The 21289-nt window shown below is 56.8% G+C and overlaps 4 protein-coding genes across 18 annotated transcripts; 1 reads left to right on the top strand and 3 right to left on the bottom strand.

Annotated features, from left to right (window-relative positions):
* Positions 1–28: 28 nt before the first annotated feature.
* Positions 29–9751, top strand: LSMEM2 (leucine rich single-pass membrane protein 2). 3 transcript variants are annotated; one of them, XM_055276682.2, is made up of 4 exons: positions 29–711; positions 8112–8225; positions 8315–8503; positions 8710–9751. In XM_055276682.2, exons 2-4 carry the CDS (start codon positions 8126–8128, stop codon positions 8841–8843), a joined length of 423 nt encoding a protein of 140 aa, XP_055132657.1. In that variant the 5' UTR covers positions 29–711; positions 8112–8125; the 3' UTR covers positions 8844–9751. The 3 variants fall into 3 exon arrangements, with proteins under 3 accessions (XP_055132657.1, XP_055132656.1, XP_055132653.1); XM_055276681.2 differs by lacking the exon at positions 29–711 and adding an exon at positions 1192–1619 and having other exon boundaries at positions 8318–8503; XM_055276678.2 differs by lacking the exon at positions 29–711 and adding an exon at positions 1193–1619.
* On the bottom strand, positions 9381–14727 carry IFRD2 (interferon related developmental regulator 2). 4 transcript variants are annotated; one of them, XM_055276123.2, is made up of 15 exons: positions 14544–14727; positions 14239–14498; positions 14133–14191; positions 13877–14078; positions 12194–12313; positions 12022–12106; positions 11803–11927; positions 11562–11719; positions 11344–11394; positions 11083–11261; positions 10891–10996; positions 10436–10573; positions 10219–10347; positions 10045–10140; positions 9381–9908 (listed from the first exon to the last, which is right to left on the bottom strand). In XM_055276123.2, the coding sequence occupies exons 1-15, from the start codon at positions 14567–14569 to the stop codon at positions 9828–9830; spliced, it is 1815 nt and encodes a 604-aa protein (XP_055132098.2). In that variant the 5' UTR covers positions 14570–14727; the 3' UTR covers positions 9381–9827. The 4 variants fall into 4 exon arrangements, with proteins under 4 accessions (XP_055132098.2, XP_055132115.2, XP_063492606.1 ...); XM_055276140.2 differs by lacking the exon at positions 14544–14727 and having other exon boundaries at positions 13877–14278; XM_063636536.1 differs by lacking the exons at positions 10891–10996; positions 11083–11261; positions 14544–14727 and having other exon boundaries at positions 13877–14271.
* HYAL3 (hyaluronidase 3) lies at positions 14484–20994 on the bottom strand. Of its 7 annotated transcripts, none has more exons than XM_055276380.2 (4): positions 20854–20994; positions 16342–16770; positions 15286–15375; positions 14484–15169 (listed from the first exon to the last, which is right to left on the bottom strand). In XM_055276380.2, the coding sequence occupies exons 2-4, from the start codon at positions 16693–16695 to the stop codon at positions 14900–14902; spliced, it is 714 nt and encodes a 237-aa protein (XP_055132355.2). In that variant the 5' UTR covers positions 16696–16770; positions 20854–20994; the 3' UTR covers positions 14484–14899. The 7 variants fall into 7 exon arrangements, with proteins under 7 accessions (XP_055132355.2, XP_055132344.2, XP_055132366.2 ...); XM_055276369.2 differs by having other exon boundaries at positions 16342–17252; positions 20854–20990; XM_055276391.2 differs by having other exon boundaries at positions 16342–16486; positions 20854–20988.
* On the bottom strand, positions 18042–21054 carry NAA80 (N-alpha-acetyltransferase 80, NatH catalytic subunit). 4 transcript variants are annotated; one of them, XM_055276596.2, is made up of 3 exons: positions 20461–20580; positions 19448–19722; positions 18042–19313 (listed from the first exon to the last, which is right to left on the bottom strand). In XM_055276596.2, exon 3 carries the CDS (start codon positions 19102–19104, stop codon positions 18244–18246), a length of 861 nt encoding a protein of 286 aa, XP_055132571.2. In that variant the 5' UTR covers positions 19105–19313; positions 19448–19722; positions 20461–20580; the 3' UTR covers positions 18042–18243. The 4 variants fall into 4 exon arrangements, with proteins under 4 accessions (XP_055132571.2, XP_055132529.2, XP_055132550.2 ...); XM_055276554.2 differs by lacking the exons at positions 19448–19722; positions 20461–20580 and adding an exon at positions 20854–21054 and having other exon boundaries at positions 18042–19168; XM_055276575.2 differs by lacking the exon at positions 19448–19722 and having other exon boundaries at positions 20461–20594.
* Between the last annotated feature and the right edge of the window lie 235 nt (positions 21055–21289).

Here is a 21289-nt window from a genome sequence, read left to right as displayed (position 1 = left end):
TTGCTATGTGGTCATGGGCACCTTCCTAGCGGTGTCAGGGCCCGAGTTTCTCCTGTCCAAGGTTACCTGGTGAGGATTAAAGGTGGTTCCGGCCAGGCGCGGTGGCTCACGCCTGTAATCCCAGCATTTTGGGAGGGCGAGGCAGTCGGATCATGAGGTCAGGAGTTCACGACCAGCCTGACCAACATGGTGAAACCCTGTCTCCACTAAAAATACAAAACTTAAGTGGGTGTGGTGGCGCGCGCCTTTAATCCCAGCTACTCAGGAGGCTGAGGTAAGATAATTGCTTGAACCAGGGAGGCAGAGGTTGCAGTGAGCCGAGATCGCCCCACTGCACTCCAGCCTGGGCAACAGAGCGAGACTCAGTCTCAAAAAAAGAAAAGAAAACTGGGTGATGTGGAAAAGAATGTACGCAGAAGGCCTCACTGAAGGGGTAGCATTTGAGCTCCCTGACAAGAAGGGGTTGGCCACAGGGCTATCTGGGAGCAGAGCATTCTAGGAGGGAACAGCCACCGCCAAGCCCCTGAGGTGGTAACAAGCTTGTTGACTTTGAGGAACATCAGGGAGGCCAGTGTGAGACAGCGGAGTGACAGGTTTGAGGTGTGTAGGAAGTAGAGCCCACAGTCTTGCTTTGCCCCCACTGGGAATGAAGGGCACAGGGATCCAACCACAGAGGGAAAGCTGGAAGCTGGACCACCTCCTCCCTTCAAGGTAAGCAGTGATGCGCATCCTTACACAACCTTATGGGACCTGTCTGCCCTTGTGGAGATGGGAGCAGGGGAAGACCAAAACCATGGATTGTGCTAAATGCTCCAGATGTGGTTCTCAGTGTACACTGCCAGGGAGGAGCCACTGTTATTCCGACTTTACACATGAGCAAACTGAGTTCAGAGAGAGGAGATCCTTTACCTAAGGTTGTAAGCTTAGTAACAAATGAAACAGCCTTCAACCTAGGTCCACCCACTGGCCAGCATGGGTGCTGTTGGTGTATCTGCCCACTTGTGAAGCTATCAGAGCCCTCATGGCTGCCCACTTGTGAAACTATCAGAGCCCTCATGGCATCGGGCTTCAGTTGTCCATCACCCTCTATAAGACACACACAACAATAGCATTGTGTGCTAGCAGGTCACGCAGTGGAGGCTGCTTTTCCTGTGTTTGCTGGGAGGAGAGATGACTGGGCTGTGGGTAGGAGTCTGCAGGGGTGGAGGGGTGGCCCAGTAGAGATCCACAGGTTTCTCTTGTCTGTCTTGGCTGCCACGTGGGGCCTTGCTGAGCCTGGAGTGGCCATTCTGGATGTATGGGGGAGGTGTGCTTCCCCTTGAAGGTCCCTGGGCACCTGGACTAGTGGAGGCAGGCTCCTGGCTGGCTCCCTCACCAGGTAGATAGTTCAGGCTGGCCCACGTGGATCACTCCGCCCCTTCCCATGGCTGAGGGCTGCCCCCTCTAAATATAGTCGAGTGGGCTGAGCTCAGGCCTATTTTAGGCCAAGGCTGGGAGGCAGCCAGGCCTTCCCGGGGCTCTCAAAGGAGCCACTGCTGCCTTTGTCCAGTCCTGCTACTGGATGCCATCATCGGCCCTCGACTGCCCGCTGCTTGCCATGCCTGAGGAGACCCAAGAAGGTAGGAGAGGGTGACCATGAGGGAGGGCAAGGCCTCAGTCCTGTGACCTTTTGGACCATGGAGAGACCCACCCTCTGTCCCACTGACCTCACTGTCTTGAGTAGTTAGTTACCCATTTTCATGCTCTGGCTCCAGTAAAAGGACCTGCCCCCTGTGCAGGGAGGAAAAGCCTGCCATGCCTGGAACCCCTTGTCACCTCAGGCCCTGCTTCAGTTTCCCCTGCTGGGGACATCAAGGAGGGATGGGGGAAGCTACCCAATTAGGAGTGGGTCAACTACAGGCTGTGCTCAGGTGGGTGTGGGCATCCGGGCAGCTGCCTGGCCGGTTCAGCTCTTTTTTTTTTTTTTTTTTTTTGAGACGGAGTCTTGCTCTGTCCCCCAGGCTGGAGTGCAATGGCGCGATCTCAGCTCACTGCAAGCTCCGCCTCCCGGGTTCACGCCATTCTCCTGCCTCAGCCTCCCGAGTAGCTGGGACTACAGGCGCCCGCCACTGCGCCCGGCTAATTTTTTGTATTTTTAGTAGAGACGGGGTTTCACCGTGTTAGCCAGGATGGTCTCGATCTCCTGACCTCGTGATCCGCCCGCCTCGGCCTCCCAAAGTGCTGGGATTACAGGCTTGAGCCACCGCGCCCGGCCAACCGGTTCAGCTCTTAAGGGAGGAAGCTGGGATTGGGGTGGGCAGTGGTTCCAGAAAGCATTTGGGTACCTGTCCCATGGACTGAAAAGTAGTTAGGCCTCTGGCCTCCCCTGACTTGGGTCTAAATATCCCCAACTGCCTAGGGTTGGGGGTCCCTTGGCCTGGTCAGACTGAGACTCAGCTAGTTAAGAGCTTGGTGGCCACTCACCTAACTGCACCACTGCATATAAGACGTACTCATGCTCAGAGGGGCCAGGGCAGCAGGAATCTAGGAAGCTACAGGTCCAGTACTGGCCAGGACGTAGGACTGTCTGCTCCATGGCTCCATCTTATAGCCCATGACAGAGCTTGGCCCAGCTAGCAAGCTCCTTTTATCACATTTTCAACTATTTTTTTTTTTTTTGAGATGGAATCTTGCTCTGTCGCCCAAGCCGGAGAACAGTGGCGTGATCTCAGCTCACTGCAACCTCCGCCTCCCAGGTTCAAGCAATTCTCTGCCTCAGCCTCCCAAGTAGCTGGGATTACAGGCACCTGCCACCATGCCTAGCTAATTTTTGTATTTTTAGTAGAGATGGGGGTTCACCATCTTGGCCAGGCTGGTCTTGAACTCCTGACCTCGTAAGCCACCCACCTCAGCCTCCCAAAGTGTTGGGATTACAGGGGTGAGCCACCGCGCCCGGCCTCCACTTTTTTTTTTTTTTGTCACCCAGGCTGGAGTGCAGTGGTGCAGTCTCTGCTCACTGCAACCTCTGCCTCCCAGATTCAAGCGATTCTCCTGTCTCAGGCTCCCTAGTAGCTGGGATTACAGGCATGTGCTACCATGCCCAGCTAATTTTTGTATTTTTAGTAGAGACAAGGTTTCACCATGTTGGCCAGGCTGGTTTCAAACTCCTGACCTCAGGTGATCCACCCGCCTTGGCCTCCCAAATTGTTGGCATTACAGGCGTGAGCCACTGCCAACATTTTCAACATTGCAGGAGAGGGGCTTTGCCCCTGGTAGGGGGAAATGTTTACTTTCGTGTGTGTGTGTGTGTGTGTGTGTCCGTGTCCGTGGTCTTGAACTCCTGGCCTCAACCAATCCAATCCTCCCACCTTGGTCTTTTTTTTTTTTTTTTTGAGATGGAGTCTCGCTCTGTTGCCCAGGCTGGAGTGCAGTGGCATGATCTCAGCTAACTGCAAGCTCCGCCTCCCAGGTTCACGCCTCAGCCTCCCGAGTAGCTGGGACTACAGGAGCCCTCCACCACGCCCGGCTAATTTTTTGTATTTTTAGTAGAGATGGGGTTTCACTGTGTTAGCCGGCATGGTCTTGATCTTCTGACCTCGTGATCCACCCGCTTCAGCCTCCCAAAGTGCTGAGATTACAGGCGTGAGCCACCGCACCCGGCCAGCCACCTTGGCCTTCTAAAGTGCTGGGATTAGAGGCATAAGCCACTGTACCTGGCCTCTTTTGGGATCTTAACAATAACATTTGCTGTGTATTTTTTCTGTAATAAACAATTCACATTCAATTTAGAAAGTGTGAGAAAAGCACAACAAAGTACAAAGAGGGAATTTTTTTTTTTTGGTCTTGATCTCCTGACCTCGTGATCCGCCCTCCTTGGCCTCCCAAAGTGCTGGGAATCACGGGCGTGGGCCACCGCACCAGGCCCTTTTTTTTTTTTTCCTGAGATGGAGTCTTGCTCTGTTGCCCAGGCTGGAGTACAGTGGTGCGATCTCTGCTCACTGCAACCTCTGCCTCCCGGGTTCAAGTGATTCTCCTGTCTCAGCCTCCCAAGTAGCTGGGACTACAGGTGCCTGTCACCATACCTGGCTAATTTTTTTATATTTTTGGTAGAGACGGAGTTTCACCGTATTGGCCAGGCTGGTCTCAAACTCGACCTTGTGATCCACTTGCCTTGGCCTCCCAAAGTGCTGGGATTATAGGTATGAGCTACTGCGCCCAGCAGCAGGGAATTTTTTTTTTTTTTTTTTTTTTTGGAGACAGGGTCTCACTCGTTGGCCAGGCTGGAGTGCAGTGGCATGATCACAGCTCACTGCAGCCTTGACCTCCTGGACTCAAGCAATCCTCCCACCTCAGCCTCCTGAGAAGCTGGGAACACAGAAGCATGCCACCACACCAAACTAATCTTTAATTTTTTTTTTTTTTTGGAGACGAGGTCTAGCTCTTGTTGCCCAGGCTGGAGTGCAGTGGCTTGAGCTTGGGTCACTGCAAGCCCCGCCTCCCGGGTTCAAGCTATTCTCCTGCCTCAGCCTCCTGAGTAGCTGGGACTACAGGCGCCCATCACCATGCCCGGCTAATTTTTTGTATTTTTAGTACAGACAGGGTTTCACCATGTTGACCAGGCTGATCTCAAACTCCTGACCTCGTGATCCGCCCACCTCCCACCTCAGCCTCCCAAAGTACCGGGATTACAGGCGTGAGCCACCGCGCCTGGCCCTAATCTTTAATTTTTTTGTAGAGATGGGGTCTCCCTATGTTGCCCTGGCTGGTTTCAAACTCTTAGACTCAAATGATCCTCCTGCCTTGGCCTCCAAAAGTGCTGGGATTACAGGCATGAGCCACAGTGCCCGGCCCAAAGACAGAATTTAATATGACCTTAAACCCACTGCCCAGACATAATGACTGGCAGCACTTGCTTGTTTTTGTTGTACTTGCTTTTGAGCATGTCAAGAGGCAGTTTCAAGTAAATCATGGAGGTTGAGTTACTGTCCTGAGAATGACAGTCCCAGAGTGCAAGGCCACCCTTGCTCCTATCTGGAGGTGTCCCCCCAGTGCTCTTCCCTACTGTTATCAGCTTCCAGGTGGGTATCTGGAGCTCTTGGCATCTGGACCAGGATTTTTAGAAATCAACTTAAAAAACAACCAGAAGAAAATATAATTAAATATTGGCCGGGTACGGTGGCTCATGCCTGTAAACCCGGCACTTTGGGAGGACAAGATGGGCAGATGACTTGAGGTCAGGAGTTCAAGGCCAGCGTGGCCAAAATGGTGAAACCCCAGCTGTACTAAAAATGCAAAAGTTAGCTGGGCATGGTGGCACGTGCCTGTAATCCCAGCTACTGGGGAGGCCGAGGCAGGAAAATCGCTTGAACCCAGGAGGCAGAAGTTGCAGTGAGCCGAGATCGTGCCACTGTACTCCAGTCTGGGTGACACAGTAAGACCCTGTCTCAAAAAAACAGGCAGGCCGGGCGCGGTGGCTCACGCCTGTAATCCCAGCACTTTGGGAGGCCGAGGTGGGCGGATCACGAGGTCAGGAGATCGAGACCATCCTGGCTAACACGGTGAAACCCCGTCTCTACTAAAGATACAAAAAAAAAAAAATTAGCTGGGCGCGGTGGCAGGCGCCTGTAGTCCCAGCTACGCGGGAGGCTGAGGCAGGAGAATGGCGTGAACCCCGGGGGGCAGAGCCTGCAGTGAGCCGAGATCGCGCCACTGCACTCCAGCCTGGATGAAAGAGCGAGACTCCGTCTCAAAAAAAAAAAAAAACAAAAACAAAAACAAAACAAACAGGCGAACAAACAAAAGGCCGGGCGTGGTGGCACACGCCTGTAATCCCAGCACTTTGGGAGGCTGAGGTGAGCAGATCACGAGGTCAAGAGATCCAGACCATCCTGGCCAACAGGGTGAAACCTCGTCTCTACAAAAAATACAAAAATTAGCCGGGCATGGTGGCACGCGCCTGTAGTTCCAGCCACTCAGGAGGCTAAGGCAGGAGAATCGGCTGAACCCGGGAGGTAGAGGTTGCAGTGAGCCGAGATTGCACCACTGCACTCCAGCCTGGCGAGAGAGCGAGACTCCATCTCAAAATAATAATAATAATAATCTTGCCAGGCGCGGTGGCTCATGCCTGTAATCCCAGCACTTTGGGATTCTGAGGCGGGTGGATCACTTGAGGTCAGGAGTTTGAGACCAGCCTAGCCAGCATGGTGAAACCTGGTTTCTACTGAAAATACAAAAATTAGCAGGGCATGGTGGCGCACATCTGTAATCCCAGCTACTCGGGAGGCTGAAACAGGAGAATCACTTGAACCTAGGAGGTGGAGGTTGCAATGAGCCAAGATTGCGCCACTGCACTCCAGCCTGGGCAACAGAGCAAGACTCTGTCTCGTCTCAAAAACAAAAAAATGGGCTGGGCATGGTGGCTCACGCCTGTAAATCCCAGCACTTTGGGAGGCCAAGGCGGGTAGATCACAAGGTCAGGGGTTCAAGACTAGCCTGGCCAAGATGGTGAAACCCCATCTCCACTAAAAATAGAAAAAGTAGCTGGGTGTGGTGGGAGGCGCCTGTAATCCCAGCTACTCGGGAGGCTGGGGCAGAGAACTGCTTGAACCCGGGAGGCAGAGGTTGCAGTGAGCCGAGATCCTGCCACTGCACTCCAGCCTGGGCGACAGAGGAAGACTCCATCTCAAAAAAACCAAACCAAAACAAAAAACAGCCGAATGCAGTGGCTCATGCCTGTAAATATCAGGACTTTGGAAGGCTGAGGTGGGCAGATCACTTGAGGTCAGGAGTTCAAGACCAGCCTGGCCAACATGGTGAGTCCTCATCTCTACTAAAAATACAAAAATTGGCCGGGCGTGGTGGCTCACGCTTGTAATCCCAGCACTTTGGGAGGCCGAGGCGGGCGGATCGCGAGGTCAGGAGATCGAGACCACGGTGAAACCCCGTCTCTACTAAAAATACAAAAAAAGTTAGCCGGGCGCGGTGGCGGGCGCCTGTAGTCCCAGCTACTTGGAAAGGCTGAGGCAAGAGAATGGCGTGAACCCGGGAGGTGGAGCTTGCAGTGAGCCGAGATCGCGCCACTGCACTCCAGCCTGGGAGACAGCGAGACTCCGTCTCAAAAACAAACAAACAAACAAACAAAAAACAAAGACAAAAATTAGCTGGGCGTGGTGGCTCACGCCTGTAATCCCAGCTACTCGGGAGGCTGATGCAGGAGAATCGCTTGAACCCAGGAGGTGGAGGGTGCAGTGAAGCGAGATCACGACATAGCACTCCAGCCTGGGCAACACAGGGAGACTCCATCTCAAAAAAAAAAAAAAAAAATCCCTGCTCTTGGATCCAATAATTCCACTTCTGGGAACTGAAATTAATAACTATCAGGAAATTAGGAAAAAACCTTCATACTCAACGGTGGATGTCCTGGGGGTTAATTTCAAAAGGGAACTGCAGCAGTGAGCCAAGATCGCGCCATTGCGCTCCAGCCTGGGCAACAAGCAAAACTCCATCTCAAAAAATAAAGCAGGAGGGGGGAACTGCAAACAACCTAGATGCCCAGGCAGCCTCAGAGAGATGTGTGAAGGAAGAGACCTCAGAGGCATGTGCAACAGTATAACAAAGAAGGTCTCTCCAATAGAAAATGTTGAATGAAAACAGCAGGGTTCACACAGGTACAGCAGAGTCACACTGAGTATGTTAACGAACACAGAACCAAGGCCAGGAGGGAAAGGCACCAGAGTGGCTACAATAGGGCTTTCTGACCAGAAGATGCCAGGCATTGGGTCTTCAGGGAGAACTGACAAAAGAGGCAGGACTCAATTCCATTTGCTGAGGGTTTAGCATTCAAGGCTGATAAACTGGTAGAAATGAGCAGGCAGAGGAATGCCTGAGTCCCTGGGGTGCTTGGAAGGAAACAAATCAAATGTACCTGCTGCTCCTGTATACGGAATAAGCCTGTAAGGGTCTGGGATCATCCTGGATCCAAATCAAGGGTCATTCCTGAGTCAGTTTTAGGGGATTTGGAGCCAAACGTCCCACTATCCCTATCATCCACAAGTCCCTGCTGCCTGAAGCCACCTGGTAGAAGGAAGGGGGTTGACTCACACTGGCTAAATCAGCCTGCATTGCCCCTGCAGACTCCGTGGAGCCAATGATGCCCAGCCAGAGGAGCAGGGGGCCATTGGCCCCCAACCATGTGCATGAGGTACGCCTGCACCGGGTGGAGTCCATCAGCGACCTACATAGTGGAGGTGAGTGGGGACAGTGGGGTGGATGATGTGCTGGGGGAGGGGATGAAAGCAGGTGCACCCACCACCCTCCCAATGTCCCATCCACCCAGCAGGCACACTGCGCCCCTATCTAACTGAAGAGGCACGGCCGTGGGATGAGCTGCTGGGCGTTTTGCCGCCGTCACTGTGTGCCCAGGCTGGCTGCAGCCCTGTGTACAGACGAGGAGGGTTCCTGCTGCTGCTCGCGCTGCTGGTGCTCACTTGCCTGGCGCTCGCACTCCTGGCTGTCTACCTGAGCGGTATGGACGCACAGGGTGCTAGTAAGAATAGAGAGCAAGGCAGTGGGGACTGGGAGGCCCTTCTGTGCAGCTGGAAGGAGCAACTGCAGATGCCGCAGCAGTGAAGGATGGGGTGGGAGGCCCGTGGCTGCCCCTGGTCCTGGGCTGGGTCTGCAGGGGTCATGGGGTGGCACATGGTCTGATGATCCCCCACTTCCCATTCACAGTGCTGCAGAGTGAATCCCTGCGCATCCTGGCACACACACTCCGCACGCAGGAGGAGACACTACTCAAACTCCGCTTGGCCAGCCTCAGCCAGCTTCGGAGGCTCAACTCCAGTGAGGCCCAAGCACCCAGCTGAGATGCTATTTGGATCTGGGGCCTGGAGGTGTGTGTGTGTGGGGGGAATAAAGTGGCTATGGGCAGGTCTCTCCTTCCCTACTGCTGGCTGCCACATCTACACTATTTCCTTGGTGAGATTTTTGTACAAGAACCTGTTGTTAATAGCTGCCTGCCTCTCCTGATCTCTTCAAGCCAGGCCTAGCCAAGCCTCTGGTGCCAAAGCCTTGCTTTGGGTGGCCCAAGGTCAGGGGAAGGGGCACCATCCTCCTGGCTCCTCCTGTGGCCTGTCAGCACTCTCTGGCCACCCCAGATGGCAGGTTCTGAAGTCTAGAAATAGCTGCCCCCATAGCAATCACCCAAACTCTGCCAGGCCTCCCAGTGAGGGTCTAGCCTCAGCTCTCAAAGACAGGCTGGGCTCTGAGTAGGGGGAGAGGTGCCACCTGGGGAAGACTGCCTTGGAGGGCAAAGGTGACACTGTGGAAGACCCAGTTGGGCCCAAGCCTGGGATGGTAGATGGGGAGGGAGAATAGAAAAATACCCAGGGGTTAAGACCACAGAAGGCTGACCGTTCTGTTTAATTATCTGTAATAATCTTTAAAAATCAGCACACAAATCCATTCCAGGTAGCTTTGCCTCCCCACCTGCTATGGTGGCATTTGTCCAGATGCCACCACCCCCCTAAGAGTGGGTCATCCTGGGGGAGCAAGGCCTGAGAAAGGAAAGGAAGGGAAAGACCCCCTAGTGCCTGCCCCACAGCCCTGAGGCAGGCACATATTTAGCCTGGCCTGAGACAGGACAGGAAGAGGCCACAGGGCTGAGTGCAGGGACAAAGGGGCCAGGGTCCCAAGTGTCCGGGCCCCCAGCTACCCACCCCATGTCTGTTTTTGGTTTTGTCATTAAAAAAATAAAGTGACAAATACTGGTGGAGACCAGCTGTTGCACTGTCTTCTGTTAGAAATACGGACCAAGGGCACAGAAAGTCTCCTCTTCAGCAGGTCCTGCTTCACAGGATGTCTGCCCGCTTGTCCCGCACACGGCTTCGAGCCTTGGTCCGGGCTTTGAAGGCGGCAGCATTGTACAGGTGCTAGAGTGGGGACAGAGAGCGACACCCTGGGGAGCTAGGAAGGGAAAGGGCTGGGGGTCCTCTTCCAGCCTCTACAGAATTCCAGGCCTCCAGGAAACGGGAATGGGGGAAGAGAAAGGTGCCCAAGGGTGCAAACCTTCTCGAAGCGTGGAACCTTGCAGGCCTTCAGGGCAGTGGCATCCAGCAACAGCACAGGGCCCAGGCCAAAGATATCACGGAGTAGCTCATTGTTCTGGGGGGCAGAGGGCAGTGAGCTCAGGCCAGACTGAAGCAGCCACACCAGGTGTCCCCTCCCTGTCCGTCCCCGCACCTGGAGGTGGTGGTGTATGCCCGAACCCAGCACTTCCTTGAAGGCAGCGTAGATCCGGTGCCGAGCCCAGCTGTCCATGTAGAGCACCTCAAAGCCGAAGCGCACTATCTCTTCTTCGCATTCACCGCCCTGCAGGATAGAGGGGCCAACACAACTGGGCTTGGCTGCTATGCCTGGGGGTGCACCCTTGCTAGGACACATATGTTCTCACACATACCTCCACGGAGTGCAGCACGGCACGGAAAGTAGAGCGCTGGCGCCGACGATCGGCCTTGGCACGGTACTTGTTACTGTCAGTGGCCAGAGTGCGCAGGACACTGCAGAGGGCCTCCATGTCCTCATAAACAAACTCCTCCTGAAATGGGAGCATTGGAGGGTGTGTGGTAGATGCTTGAGCTCTGCTGGCTCTGAACAGGGCACTGCCCAAACCCCTCCTTTCACTGAGAGACCCTCTCTTCTCTGCCTGGCCCTTTTGACCCCTCCCTGGCCTCTGTCAGGTCAGGACACCGCTGCTGAGGGCACTCATCATGACATCTAGGAGATGAATCTGTTTTGGGGCCACCTCCTCTGCATAATGACCCAAAGCTGTTCTGCTTTCTGTGGCACCCCCTGCATCCAGCCTGTGATGGGCAGGTGGTGTCACCAAGCACCCCCCATCCTTGTCCCTCGCACCTCAAGGTCCCGGGCAAGCTCAAAGAGCAGTGCAATGGTTTCACCGGCAGCGATCCGCAGGTTCACACTTTCACTGGACAAGAGCTGGGGCAGCCGGGGCAGCTGCCTAGGGAAGGGGCAGGCTGAGCTATATGTGTGGGTTGGGGGCCTCTTTGAGATCCCCTCCCCCTCCCAGTGGACAGCCACCCCTACCTGTCAAGGATGTGGCTGATTTGGGTGCTGGGGCAGATGGTGAGCAGCAATGCCCAGGCCTGCAGGGCAGCACAGAGTAGGCCGTGCAGGCTGGCAGGAACCACAGGACTTGTGGAGCTGCCCAAGCCATAGAACCGGCTGAAAACACTTTCTAAGCAGGCAAGGCAAGAGACCAAGTCCTAGGAGCACAGGGAGGCAGGGAGCTCAGAGGCAGAGTTACAGCCCTAGATGCTCTACCACCTGTGCCCAAAGACCACTCACCTGGATGTCGGCGGCAGCCACGTAGCAGCCCAGGCCAAGGGCAGAAGCACACTGTTGGGAGGAGGGCAATGCCACGCCACGGTCAGCGGGTGAACCTGGGTTCCCAGCCCTGGAGCTCACTCCCCTCAGAGTAAGGGAGGCTGAATTCAGGGGGGAACTCACCACTCTGCTAAGGGATAAGGTGCAGGAAGGGTTTCATGGGGCACAGGCACACTCACATGGAGCCGGGCAGCAGGGCTAGCTGTGCTGTCACTGAGCACAGAGACCAGTAGAGGCTGCAGGCTGTGGAACAGCTCCTCACCCTTAGGTCCAGGGCCCAGCTGCACGCAGAGCAGGCCTAGCACAGCAGCAGCCAGGGCTTGTTCCTCGCCCTTCCCTGTGGGATGCTTTCCAGTCAGCCCATGCAGCAAGGGCCAGCGTCTGCCCAGTTTAAGTCTCCCATACACCCCCAGGTCCAACCTTTCTTGAGGCACTTTTCCAGGGCATCGGCTAGTGTGAGGCGGCGTTCCAGCAAGAAGTCGGGGAGTAGGCGGGACGCCAGGGCCAGGCGCAGGCTCTCGAGAGCACCCTGCCGGGTCTTGGCACTGGGGGAGGTCGAGAAGGGGGGGTCATATGGGCCAGCCCTCCCTTGGTCACACTTGGAGCTGGGTGTAGGAGTTGGCTGGCAGCCAGGGGTACCTCTTGTCTGTGAGGCAGTCCACATACTCCTTCAGCTTTTCCTCAAGGTCTTCCTGCTGGCCCTGCTCATCCACGACATCCTCCCCTGCAAGGCCACCTGGTCAGCACTGCTTCTTGTCCTCAGCCCATGGAGCCCTCACCAAGCCCCTGTCAAACTTCCACCCGCTCTCACCAAGGCTGTCCTCTGCAGTGGTGCTGAGAAGGCTAGGGCATTCACTGGCAGTGCTGCGGGCCTCACTGGCTGCCTCATCATCACTGGAACCCGAGTCAGCTTGGACACTGCTCCGGGCACCTGCAGAAGGTGGAACAGGACATTCAACTTGCCTCTACTGATGAGGGATGGCTGGGGGTACCTCACCCGACCTCATAATCCCAAAAGATAGAATGGTGCTCCTCCTGGGAATGAAAAACCAAAGCCAAGGGTCAGTTCAGTAGGGCTGGTGCACTCCTGTGTGTGGGGTCCATCCAGGGCCAAGGACTGACATTGGCAAGGTTGGCTGCTGTGGCAGAGTTTTGGACAGGGTGTGATCACCAGGCTGGCCCTACTTCTAAGAACTACTCACACCCCTCATCTGCAGGACGAAGTCCAGGCTGCACACTAGCCTCTGCTCCCCACCACCTTTTTTTTTTTTTTTTTTGAGACAGAGTTTTGCCCTTGTTCCCCAGGCTGGAGTGCAATGATGCCATCTCGGCTCACCGCGACCTCTGCCTCCCGGGCTCCAGTGATTCTCCTGCCTCAGCCTGCCGAGTAGCTGGGATTACAGGCATACGCCACCACACCTAGCTAATTTTGTATTTTTAGTAGAGATAGGGTTTCTCCATGTTGGTCAGGCTGATCTCAAACTCCTGGCCTCAGGTGATCTGCCTGCCTTGGCCTCCCAAAGTGCTGGGATTACAGGCATGAGCCACCACGCCCAGCCTGCTCCCATTTTATCTTACTATCCCACCTGCCAGAGCAGCCCAGCCTTCCCTCATTCGCTCCACTGTACTGGGGTCCCTCCAGCTGCCAGGCCTTTGCACAACTTGCTCTCTTCTCCATCCTCTCCGGACTCACCCAGAAGCACTTCCCCCCAGGCCTCCCTGAGTCCTAAGTCTGGGGCTGATACCACTCAGTGAACATGTTCCATACCGTATTAGATGTCCTCCACCCAAACCCCACCACCATGGTGGTGACCAGTTTAAAGTTGTGCCTAGGTATTTTCCTCCTTCCTGTGCCCGGCCCTCCTCCCCTCCCCCTCAAAAATAAAAATAAATAAATTTGTGCGTGGTAGGCACCCCATCCCAGCAGAGTAAACATATGTGTTTACTGCATTAAGACAGGCTCCTGGTCTAAGCTGATAAGCGAGTCCCAAGACTGCCTCAGGCTCCAGGATACTCAGCTACCTTGTGAAGTCAGGCCTGCCAAGCTGCCAAGGCCCTAATCAGGTAGCTTCCCAACAGAGCCCCCTCCCTCTGTTCACCAGAGCAGGCCAGGCCTCCCGCCAACTTCCTTGACCAGTCCAGGAAAGGATCAGGGTTTGGCAAGAGGACTGGCTTCCCGCTCTGTCCGGTGAGTTTGTCTACCCAGCAAGCAACTGAGGCGCAGAGGCAATGGGGAAACTGAGGCCCGGAGGGGCTGGCCGGGTCACCGCTGGGAGGGCGGACTCCCAACAGGCAGTGGGCAGCGAGCTCAAGTTGGGCACGCACGTGGCCAATGACTGCTGGGGCACGTGCCAGCCTCGGTAGAGTTCTAGGAAGCTGCGTGGGGCTGGCCGAGGGGGTTCCCCACCCAGGGCCCTCGAGAACAACCAAGGGGACCCAACAAGACCTCCGCTCGCCGCTCATACAGCTGTCCCGCGCCCCCCACCCCACTCACCTCCTCCACGGCGCTGACCACCCTTCCGGAGCGTGTTGCCCTTACGGGCGCGAGGCATGCCGGGAACCGGGCGCGGGGTCAGGGACCCGGTGGGTGTGGGCTCCAGGCCAGCGAGACGCCGGCCGGTGCGCTGCGCTGAGACTTGGCTAGACGACGGGAACCACACGCCGCGCGCGCCACCATCTTCGCGAGGCGCCCCGCCCTGCCAAACAGGTCGCCGGGAAGGCGAGTTCCAGGCCATCCGATTCAGGCCCACATCCACGAGGCTAAAACTACTAATTCCAGAGGCCTGAGCGCGCAGGCGACGGCGGCTGGCTACGCGTAGAGCACCATGGGAATGGTAGTCCACGCCTGGGGCCCACCAGCCGACGACGCGCTAGCTGAACTATGCACCCACAATGCCCTGCGCGCGCCCCAGCCCCGGGTCGGGAACAGGTGCACGGTCGTTAACTCCGAAGCGTCCCTCAGTGGAGCACCACGGCAGGACTGGCTTCTCAGGGCACTTGGCAGCGGGACACTCCAAACGAGGCCGACCCCTGCCTGGGTCTGGGGACCATGGGAAGGGCTTAGAGCTTGGGATAACAGGAGCAACAGCCAAACCTCAGGCAATGGAAAAAAGTGACTTTATGATGAAAGAGTGCAGACAACAGCTTAGCACTTCACCGACCTTAGCCAAGATTTTTTGGGGCCCATCTGCCCGTGCACGGCCCATCTCCTGTGACCTCTCCATGGGCCTAGTGAGGTGTGGGCACAAAGCCCTAGGTTGGCAGCCCTAACTAGCTGGAACCTGACTCTCCCTGGAACTGCTTCCTTTCCATGGAGGACTCACATGATCTCAGAGGGCCTCTGGTTTTATAAGCGTTTTTTCTGGCCCTTTCTACCCCTCAGGGATTCCAAGGGAAGCGGGGTGTGTGCTTGGGAGGGTTGACTGTAAACTGAATAGAGCAAGAGTGGGACAGAGTAGTTCCAGGACTGGAAAAGTGGCAGCAGGGAAAAGAAGAGGCAGTGGCAGGGGCCCTGGCTTTATACTGCTTCTTTAGGCCCAAGCCTGGGCTCCTGGCAGGTGGGGCCAGCCCAGCCCCAGTAACAGTGGCAGCTGAAGGACTTCCAATCTCCAAGGCTGCCGTCTGGCCACAGGTGTAGAAAGGCTTCCATCTGTCCTGGATCTCGCCGGGCACAGCGCCCGTGGCCATGGCACCGCTGGTGACTGCAGGCCATCGCTGCCCTGGTCACATTGATCACATAGGGGCCCAAGGTGTCCACCAGGTAGTCATGGAGATGCCAGCACTCCTCCTGAGGAGAAGGGAAGAGATGTGTCAATATGCCTGCTCTACAATCTTGACATGGCCGTCCCCCATCCTGGGACCCCAACATGTGCTACATGGCAGGCTCAAAGGGGCAATGATCACCTCAGAGCTGGAGAGGCTCAGGTCCCCCCAGAGCACCACGCCGGCTGCCCCTAGTGCTGCACTCACACCAACGGTCTGCACAAGGTCATCCTGGAGGCAGAGAGAGCTGGGCTGGCCCGATCCATGTGGGCACACATCCACATTCAAGAAACTCTTCTGGTTCACTGTCACAATCTGATTCTACCTCTACAGTAGGGCCCCTCTAGTTTGGTTTGGTTTTAGAGGCAGGGTTTTACTCTGTCATCCAGGCTGGAGCGCAGTGGCATGATCATAGCTCACTGCAGCCTTGAACTCCTGGGATCAAGTAATCCTCCCACCTCAGCCTCCCAAGTAGCTGGGACTACAGGCGCATAACACCTGGCTAATAATTTTTTAGGCTGGGCACAGTGGCTCACACCTGTAATCCCACACTTTGGGGAGGCAAAAGTGGGAGAATCACTTGAGCCCAGGAGTTCAAGACCAGCCTGGGCAACATGACAAAACCCCATCTCTACAAAAATACAAAAATTAGCTGGGTGTGGTGGCATGCACCTGTAGTCCAGCTATTTGGGAGGCTTAGGTGGGAGGATCATTAGAACCAGGAAGTGGAGGCCGCAGTGAGCTGAGATGGTGCCACTGTACCCAGCCTGGGCAACAGAGCAAGACTCTGTCTCAAATGTTTTTTTGGTAGAGACTGGGCTGTGTTGCCCAGGCTGGTCTCGAACTCTTGGCCTCAAGGAATCCTTCCATCTCAGGCTCCCAAAGTACTGGGATTATAGGTGTGAGCCACTCATCCAGCCCGAGTAGGGCCCCTTTGTATCGAGTCTCTGAGTGGCTTCTCATGCCTTCCACTCAGAATATCTCTCCTCAGGCCAGCACTCCAAAGGCTGGGCCTCCCTACCCCTCAATATCTTCCAGGGCAAAGCCATGCCTCCCTCATCAGATGCTCCAGGACAGGGCCTTCCACTCAGAACGCCTAGATTAGGACCAACCCCTAGGCAAGGTCTTCTCCTGGGACCTTCCTAGAACAGGGCCATACCTCCTGACTCAGACCCCTAGACCTCAGCTTCCACTTACCTGGGACAGGAACCTCCCAGATCTCCGGTGTGTGAGGCGGACATAGGCCAGGACAGGCAGGGGATGTCGGTGCCCAACAAGGGCCACACGGAAGGCCTCCTCCAGGCGATGTCGGACAAAGGCCTGGTGGTGGGCAGGCGGCAGCCTGGGTGGAAGGTAGATGCTGGGGAAGAGGGCACTGGAGGCGGCCCAGAGCCAATGCAGTTGAGTGTTGCGGGCAAGGGTGGCTGCATGGCAGCGGCCGGTATAGTTGGAAGCCATACTAGGCCAGCCATTCCCGCAGGCTGGATAGTGATAGAAGCCCCAGAGTCCATGGGGCCGCAGTGCCTGGGCCAGCCGTAGCGTATCCTCCATCAGTGCACGGGCCGCCTGCTCAAAGCCAGTATAGGCCTTGTAGAGCTGCTCCTGAGGGTCCAGGTCAGGGAATACCTGCTGTGCCCAAGCCCAAGAGGCTGCCTGATAAGCCCGGCGGCGGCCCCAGTTCCCAGCCCAGAGTGGACACCACTCCTCCCAATCCAGCACTGCTGGGCCAGCAAAGCCGGGTCTCAGGCTGTGGTGGATCTGGTAGGCAGCCAGTGCCAGGTGGCGGTCAAGGGGCAAAGCCTGGGGGATGCCCCCATTGTGAGCTGTGCCCCTGGGCCCAAAGTAGGGATAGAGGCCGAGCTGGTTCTTGTAGAAAATGGTCATGTTCTGACCGTGGAAATGCTGGCCGCGGTTGGCTATGATGCCCAAAGCATTGAGTGGCAGGTGCACACCAAAGCGGGCGTTACAGTGTGCTGAGGGTACATTCCACAGCACAGAGAATGGGCGTTCAGGGACCTGTGGTAGGGGCTGGCCATAACCCAGGCACAGGGCCACCCCCAGCACCAGGGCTGGGCCTAGTTGCGTGGTCATGCCCCAAGGATGGAAACCTGCAGGAGAGAGGGGGGTGTAAGCTTAGAGTCCATAGCTATGGCCACACCTTCCACATAGCAGGGAAAGCCAGGAAAGCTCCCCCAGCTCCTCCCCATCCTTACAGGAGGGGCTGGGGAAAGCATGTTTCCCCAGGGGTCTCTTTGGCCTTTTAAAGCAGCCACACCACAAGCTGGCTATGATGCCCCGGGCATCGAGTGGCAGGTGCACACCAAAGCAGGCTTTACAGTGAGCTGAGGGTACATTCCCTCCCATGTTCCCTATCTTTGTCAATACACCACTGTGTCCTCCCACAACTGTCACAAGTCCCCTTCTTTCCTCTGCCCACCTTGTTCCCTCTTCTAAGAACACTCAGCTCCCACCTCCTCAACTGCCTGGTTTAATTCCTACCTAGCACTCAGGTCTCTGCTGTGACATCACTGCCCTGGGAGGTCTCCTGGATCCCCAGGTGGAGTGAAGTCACTTGGGTTCCCAAAGCCTCTGTACCTCCCCTGTGCCACATGGATCCTGCTACTGTATGCCTGTTTGTCTAGTTACCCATTGCCTATGTCCTGTCCAGGGCTTGACACACAGTAGGCGCTCAGTGAATGGTAATGAGTGAGTGAATGGGGAAGAGAACAGCCACCCTGTCTCCTGAGCCTGGTGGGGGGTAAAGGCAAAGGACAGGCATCCTCCCATCAATAGCCTCAGGGCCAAGGTGGATCTGGGGACTTCTGCAGGGATAAGGGACCTGCGGAAGAGGTGAGAGGTGAGGGTAGGGGGGGTCAACAAATAAACTGTCACAGCCATACCTAAGAGAGCCTTTATTCAGCCACACTGACAGCTCTGAGCCAGAGCCACCTCCTGGCCCCACTGGTACCCAGGAAACATGCCCAGGTTAAAGCTGCCCCCCAGGGGCTAGGGGCTGAGATATGGTCAGTGGGCTGAGGCTTGTAGACTGTCTGGGGCAGTCTATTGAACCAGAAAGACAGTTCCTTGCCCTGGATGGCCTCAGATGTCTTTTTCCATCCAGAATATGGGGCACCCCCTCACATTTTGATATCGTGTCTCCAGCAGGCTTTTTGAAGGGGGCCCTGATGGAACTGGGGGTGAGGTGGTCAGGCACTCAGGTAGGGGAGGGGGTGGTGGCAATGGAGGTCCCTTGGGACTCCTTGGGGCAGCTTGGGCAGTCAGGTTTGTGGCCTTCCAGGGTGGCCGGGGAGAGGGGGCTGTGGGGAAGGCATTAAGCAGGGTGGCAGGCAGCCGTCTGCTGGTGAAGACCAGGCCCTGCACAGGCTCACCCAGCTGGTAGCCCAGGTGGATATAGAAGTGCACCTGGTCATGGGTGGTGAGGTGCAGCTTGCGGAAGCCCTGGGCCCGAGCAAAGACCTCCAGGCCCTCCATGAGGCGGCGGCCAAAGCCACGGCCCCTCAGGGCCCGGGCCACCACCACCGTCTCCACTAAGAGGCTCTGGGGCTGGTTCAGCACCCGTGACAGGCGGGCATGGCCCACCACAATGGGTGCTGCTTCAGGTGTGGGGTGGGGGCTCAGCAGCATCAGGCAGAGGGGGAAGGCATCTGAGGACTGGCCCAGGGAGTGCAGGCGGGAGGCGCGGCTGCGGGGCCACTGATCATTGATGAGGTCAGCACAAGCATCCAGGAGCTCTGGTCGGCGGTGCACAGGCTCCAGGATCAACTCAGCCAGGCTAGGAGCTGGGGTCTCCTCTGGCTGGTGTTCAGAATCCAGGGTAAGCTCAGTTGGACCAGGATTGAAGGTCATCTCTGGTTGGCATGTGGAATCCAGGGGTAGCTTTGGCTGGCACGCAGGATCCAGAGTCAGCTCAGCTGGGCTGGTGCTCAGGATCAGCTCCATCCGGTGTGTAGGGTCTAGTGTAGGGGTCAGCTTGGCTGGGCCAGGGCTCAGAGTCAGCTCTTGCCTATGCACAGGATCCAGGTTCAGCTGAGTCAGGCTGGGAGCCAAGGTCACCTGCTGCTAGGTTGCAGGTGGCTCAGTGACAGGCTGGAGGTTAAGACCCCAGTCTCCAGGCAGTGGCATCTCTTCAGACCACAGTGGCTCTCCTCCTGTAGATAACAGCCATGCTGGGCTGTGCCAGGAGGGAGGGTGGGGTGGGGGCAGGGAAGGGCTGACAGAGTGCAAGGGGGACCATGCATACTGGAACTGGGGAGTGGTGGGCTGCACTTTGTCCCACACTCACCTGATAGCACAGGTGACCTGGAAGAGACCCATACCCTATAGAGCAGGGCAGATAGATCCAGGTGTCTACCCCACGTTGGAGGGAGGCTGGGAGTGATGGATGAGCTGCTTAAGGTTGGGGCAGAACCTAGGAGTCCTGGCCCCATACTGTTCTGGCTACAAATTTGTCCTCCTCAGGACCTCCCCTCACAGGGGGCCTGTAACCACCAGGTCTAAAACAGCCGACCCAATCTACTTGCTGGCCTTCTGTCTTCCAGTAGTCCTCCTAGTCCACCACTAGGGCATGGGATAGAAGATGCAAAGCAGACACTATACCCCCTGCTCAAACCTACCCAAGGTTCCCTCCATAGGAAAAACTGCCCCAGGAGTCTTCCTGTCCCTTTCTTCCCCCTATGTTCAGAGTCTCCTCCAGCTCCCAGCCTTTTCAACTACCTGGGCTATGCCCACTGCCTTAGTGGATCCTGGGGCCCCACTCATGCACCCATCAGGCTGAGCTTTGGCCTGTCTTGACTGCCTTCCCCGCCTGGAGCCCATGGCCCCCTTCCTAACTCTGCCCATCTCAGGACACTTTGGATATAGACCCAACCGTCCCCTCAGATGGGGCCCCAGCAGCACCAGCACTGGGCCTGTTTCACAGTCACACAGCAGTATTGCTTCTGCAGGCTTGGTTCCCCACTGGCCTGAGTTTCGCAGGCACCCTAGATAAGGACCACAGCTTCCTTCCTATATCCACAGGGTGTCCAACGGTCACCAGGTTGGGGGCCCAGACCTCCTGTGCCCAAACCCTACTGTTTTCCCACCTTAACCAAGGTCCTGCTGTCAGGCATGTCTAGGCTGGGGGTTTTCTAGTGGTGGGCGGGCAGCTGGGCCCCCTCCTTCTACTCACCTGCTCCAGAGGGGGCCTCCTGGCTCCCTTTACCTCTCCTGAGCTTGAGGCCAATTAAACACTGGTCAGTAACAGGCACCCCCCTCCCCTCACCTCCCACTCCATTCACAGGGCTGTAAGCCCCTCACCTGCATCAGCCACCTCTGCAGCAGCCGCACCCTTTGGTCTGGAGGGAGGAAGCCCCAGGATCCGCCCCCTAGGGCTGAGCCCGGGGCTTCTCCGCGGCCTTAACCCCTTCAGTGCCGACCCCATGCACTGTGGGCGGGGCTCCGGGGTCCTCAGAGAGTGGCTTCTCCGTCTCTCCCGGGCCTCGGTTTCCCCCTCCCTCCTAGTGGGTCACAGGCTGTGGAGCTTTTGGGAATGAGGACTTCGAGAGCTCGACTCTGTGGGCAGGTGTGGCTCGGCATGGTCTGGAAACGAACGATTGACGCGGGGAGGGCGTGCGGGGTGGCATGGCCACTTGGGGACCGCAGGCTCGGGGTGGACCTACTGGCAGCAAATGGGAAGGGTGCGGTACTGACATGTTGATGCCGGGCTCCGAGATGTTCCGCGTCCTGGCTCCGCACAGCTGGGTATCTCACTCAGTCGCCACCTCGGACTCCTCGGTCCGACAGCGTTGGCCCCCAGCGGTGCGGCGGATGTACTGCAGCCGTCGCGTCCTGCGGTGCGCCAAGGCGTTCTAAGGTCTCCCGGGGTGCCCCGGCACCCGCGCGACGCCGCTTAGACCCCGCCCCTGGTTTGCGCGTCACAACACCCACCAGGCGCAGACTCACTCTCTACCCTGGCTCTGCCCCTGCTGAGCCCCACCCCACCTCCATTTGAGTCCGCCTCCTCCCCACCTGGCCCCATACAGGCCCCTCCTCCTTCTCCTTGCGTCACAGCTTAGGTCCCGCCTCGATTTGGCTTCTTCCAAGCCCTGCCCCAGCCCAACACGTCACCACTTCAGCCAGGCGCAGG

The sequence above is a fragment of the Symphalangus syndactylus genome, chromosome 1, assembly GCF_028878055.3.
Source record: "Symphalangus syndactylus isolate Jambi chromosome 1, NHGRI_mSymSyn1-v2.1_pri, whole genome shotgun sequence".
Taxonomy (NCBI): domain Eukaryota; kingdom Metazoa; phylum Chordata; class Mammalia; order Primates; family Hylobatidae; genus Symphalangus; species Symphalangus syndactylus.
The sequence above is the reverse complement of the archived record's forward strand: the minus strand, read 5'-3'. Positions and strand labels throughout refer to the sequence as shown.

What these genes read in the sequence shown, in the direction of transcription:
- LSMEM2 (XM_055276678.2), top strand. Translation starts at nt 1,562, where the DNA reads ATGCCATCATCGGCCCTCGACTGCCCGCTGCTTGCCATGCCTGAGGAG. An exon ending in CAGCGACCTACATAGTGGAG is followed by an intron (nt 8,226 to 8,314) that starts GTGAGTGGGGAC and finishes CCATCCACCCAG; the next exon opens with CAGGCACACTGCGCCCCTAT. An exon ending in CCTGGCTGTCTACCTGAGCG is followed by an intron (nt 8,504 to 8,709) that starts GTATGGACGCAC and finishes TCCCATTCACAG; the next exon opens with TGCTGCAGAGTGAATCCCTG.
- IFRD2 (XM_055276123.2), bottom strand. Translation starts at nt 14,569, where the DNA reads ATGGGCCCCAAAAAATCTTGGCTAAG. An exon ending in AGCTAGCGCGTCGTCGGCTG is followed by an intron (nt 14,192 to 14,238) that starts GTGGGCCCCAGG and finishes CTCTACGCGTAG; the next exon opens with CCAGCCGCCGTCGCCTGCGC. An exon ending in TGGCTGCCGCCGACATCCAG is followed by an intron (nt 11,262 to 11,343) that starts GTGAGTGGTCTT and finishes CTGTGCTCCTAG; the next exon opens with GACTTGGTCTCTTGCCTTGC.
- HYAL3 (XM_063636537.1), bottom strand. Translation starts at nt 20,584, where the DNA reads ATGGGGTCGGCACTGAAGGGGTTAAGGCCGCGGAGAAGCCCCGGGCTC. An exon ending in TGCAGAGGTGGCTGATGCAG is followed by an intron (nt 17,253 to 20,460) that starts GTGAGGGGCTTA and finishes TCTCTCCTGCAG; the next exon opens with GTTTCCATCCTTGGGGCATG. An exon ending in CTGGGAGGTTCCTGTCCCAG is followed by an intron (nt 15,376 to 16,341) that starts GTAAGTGGAAGC and finishes CTCTGCCTCCAG; the next exon opens with GATGACCTTGTGCAGACCGT.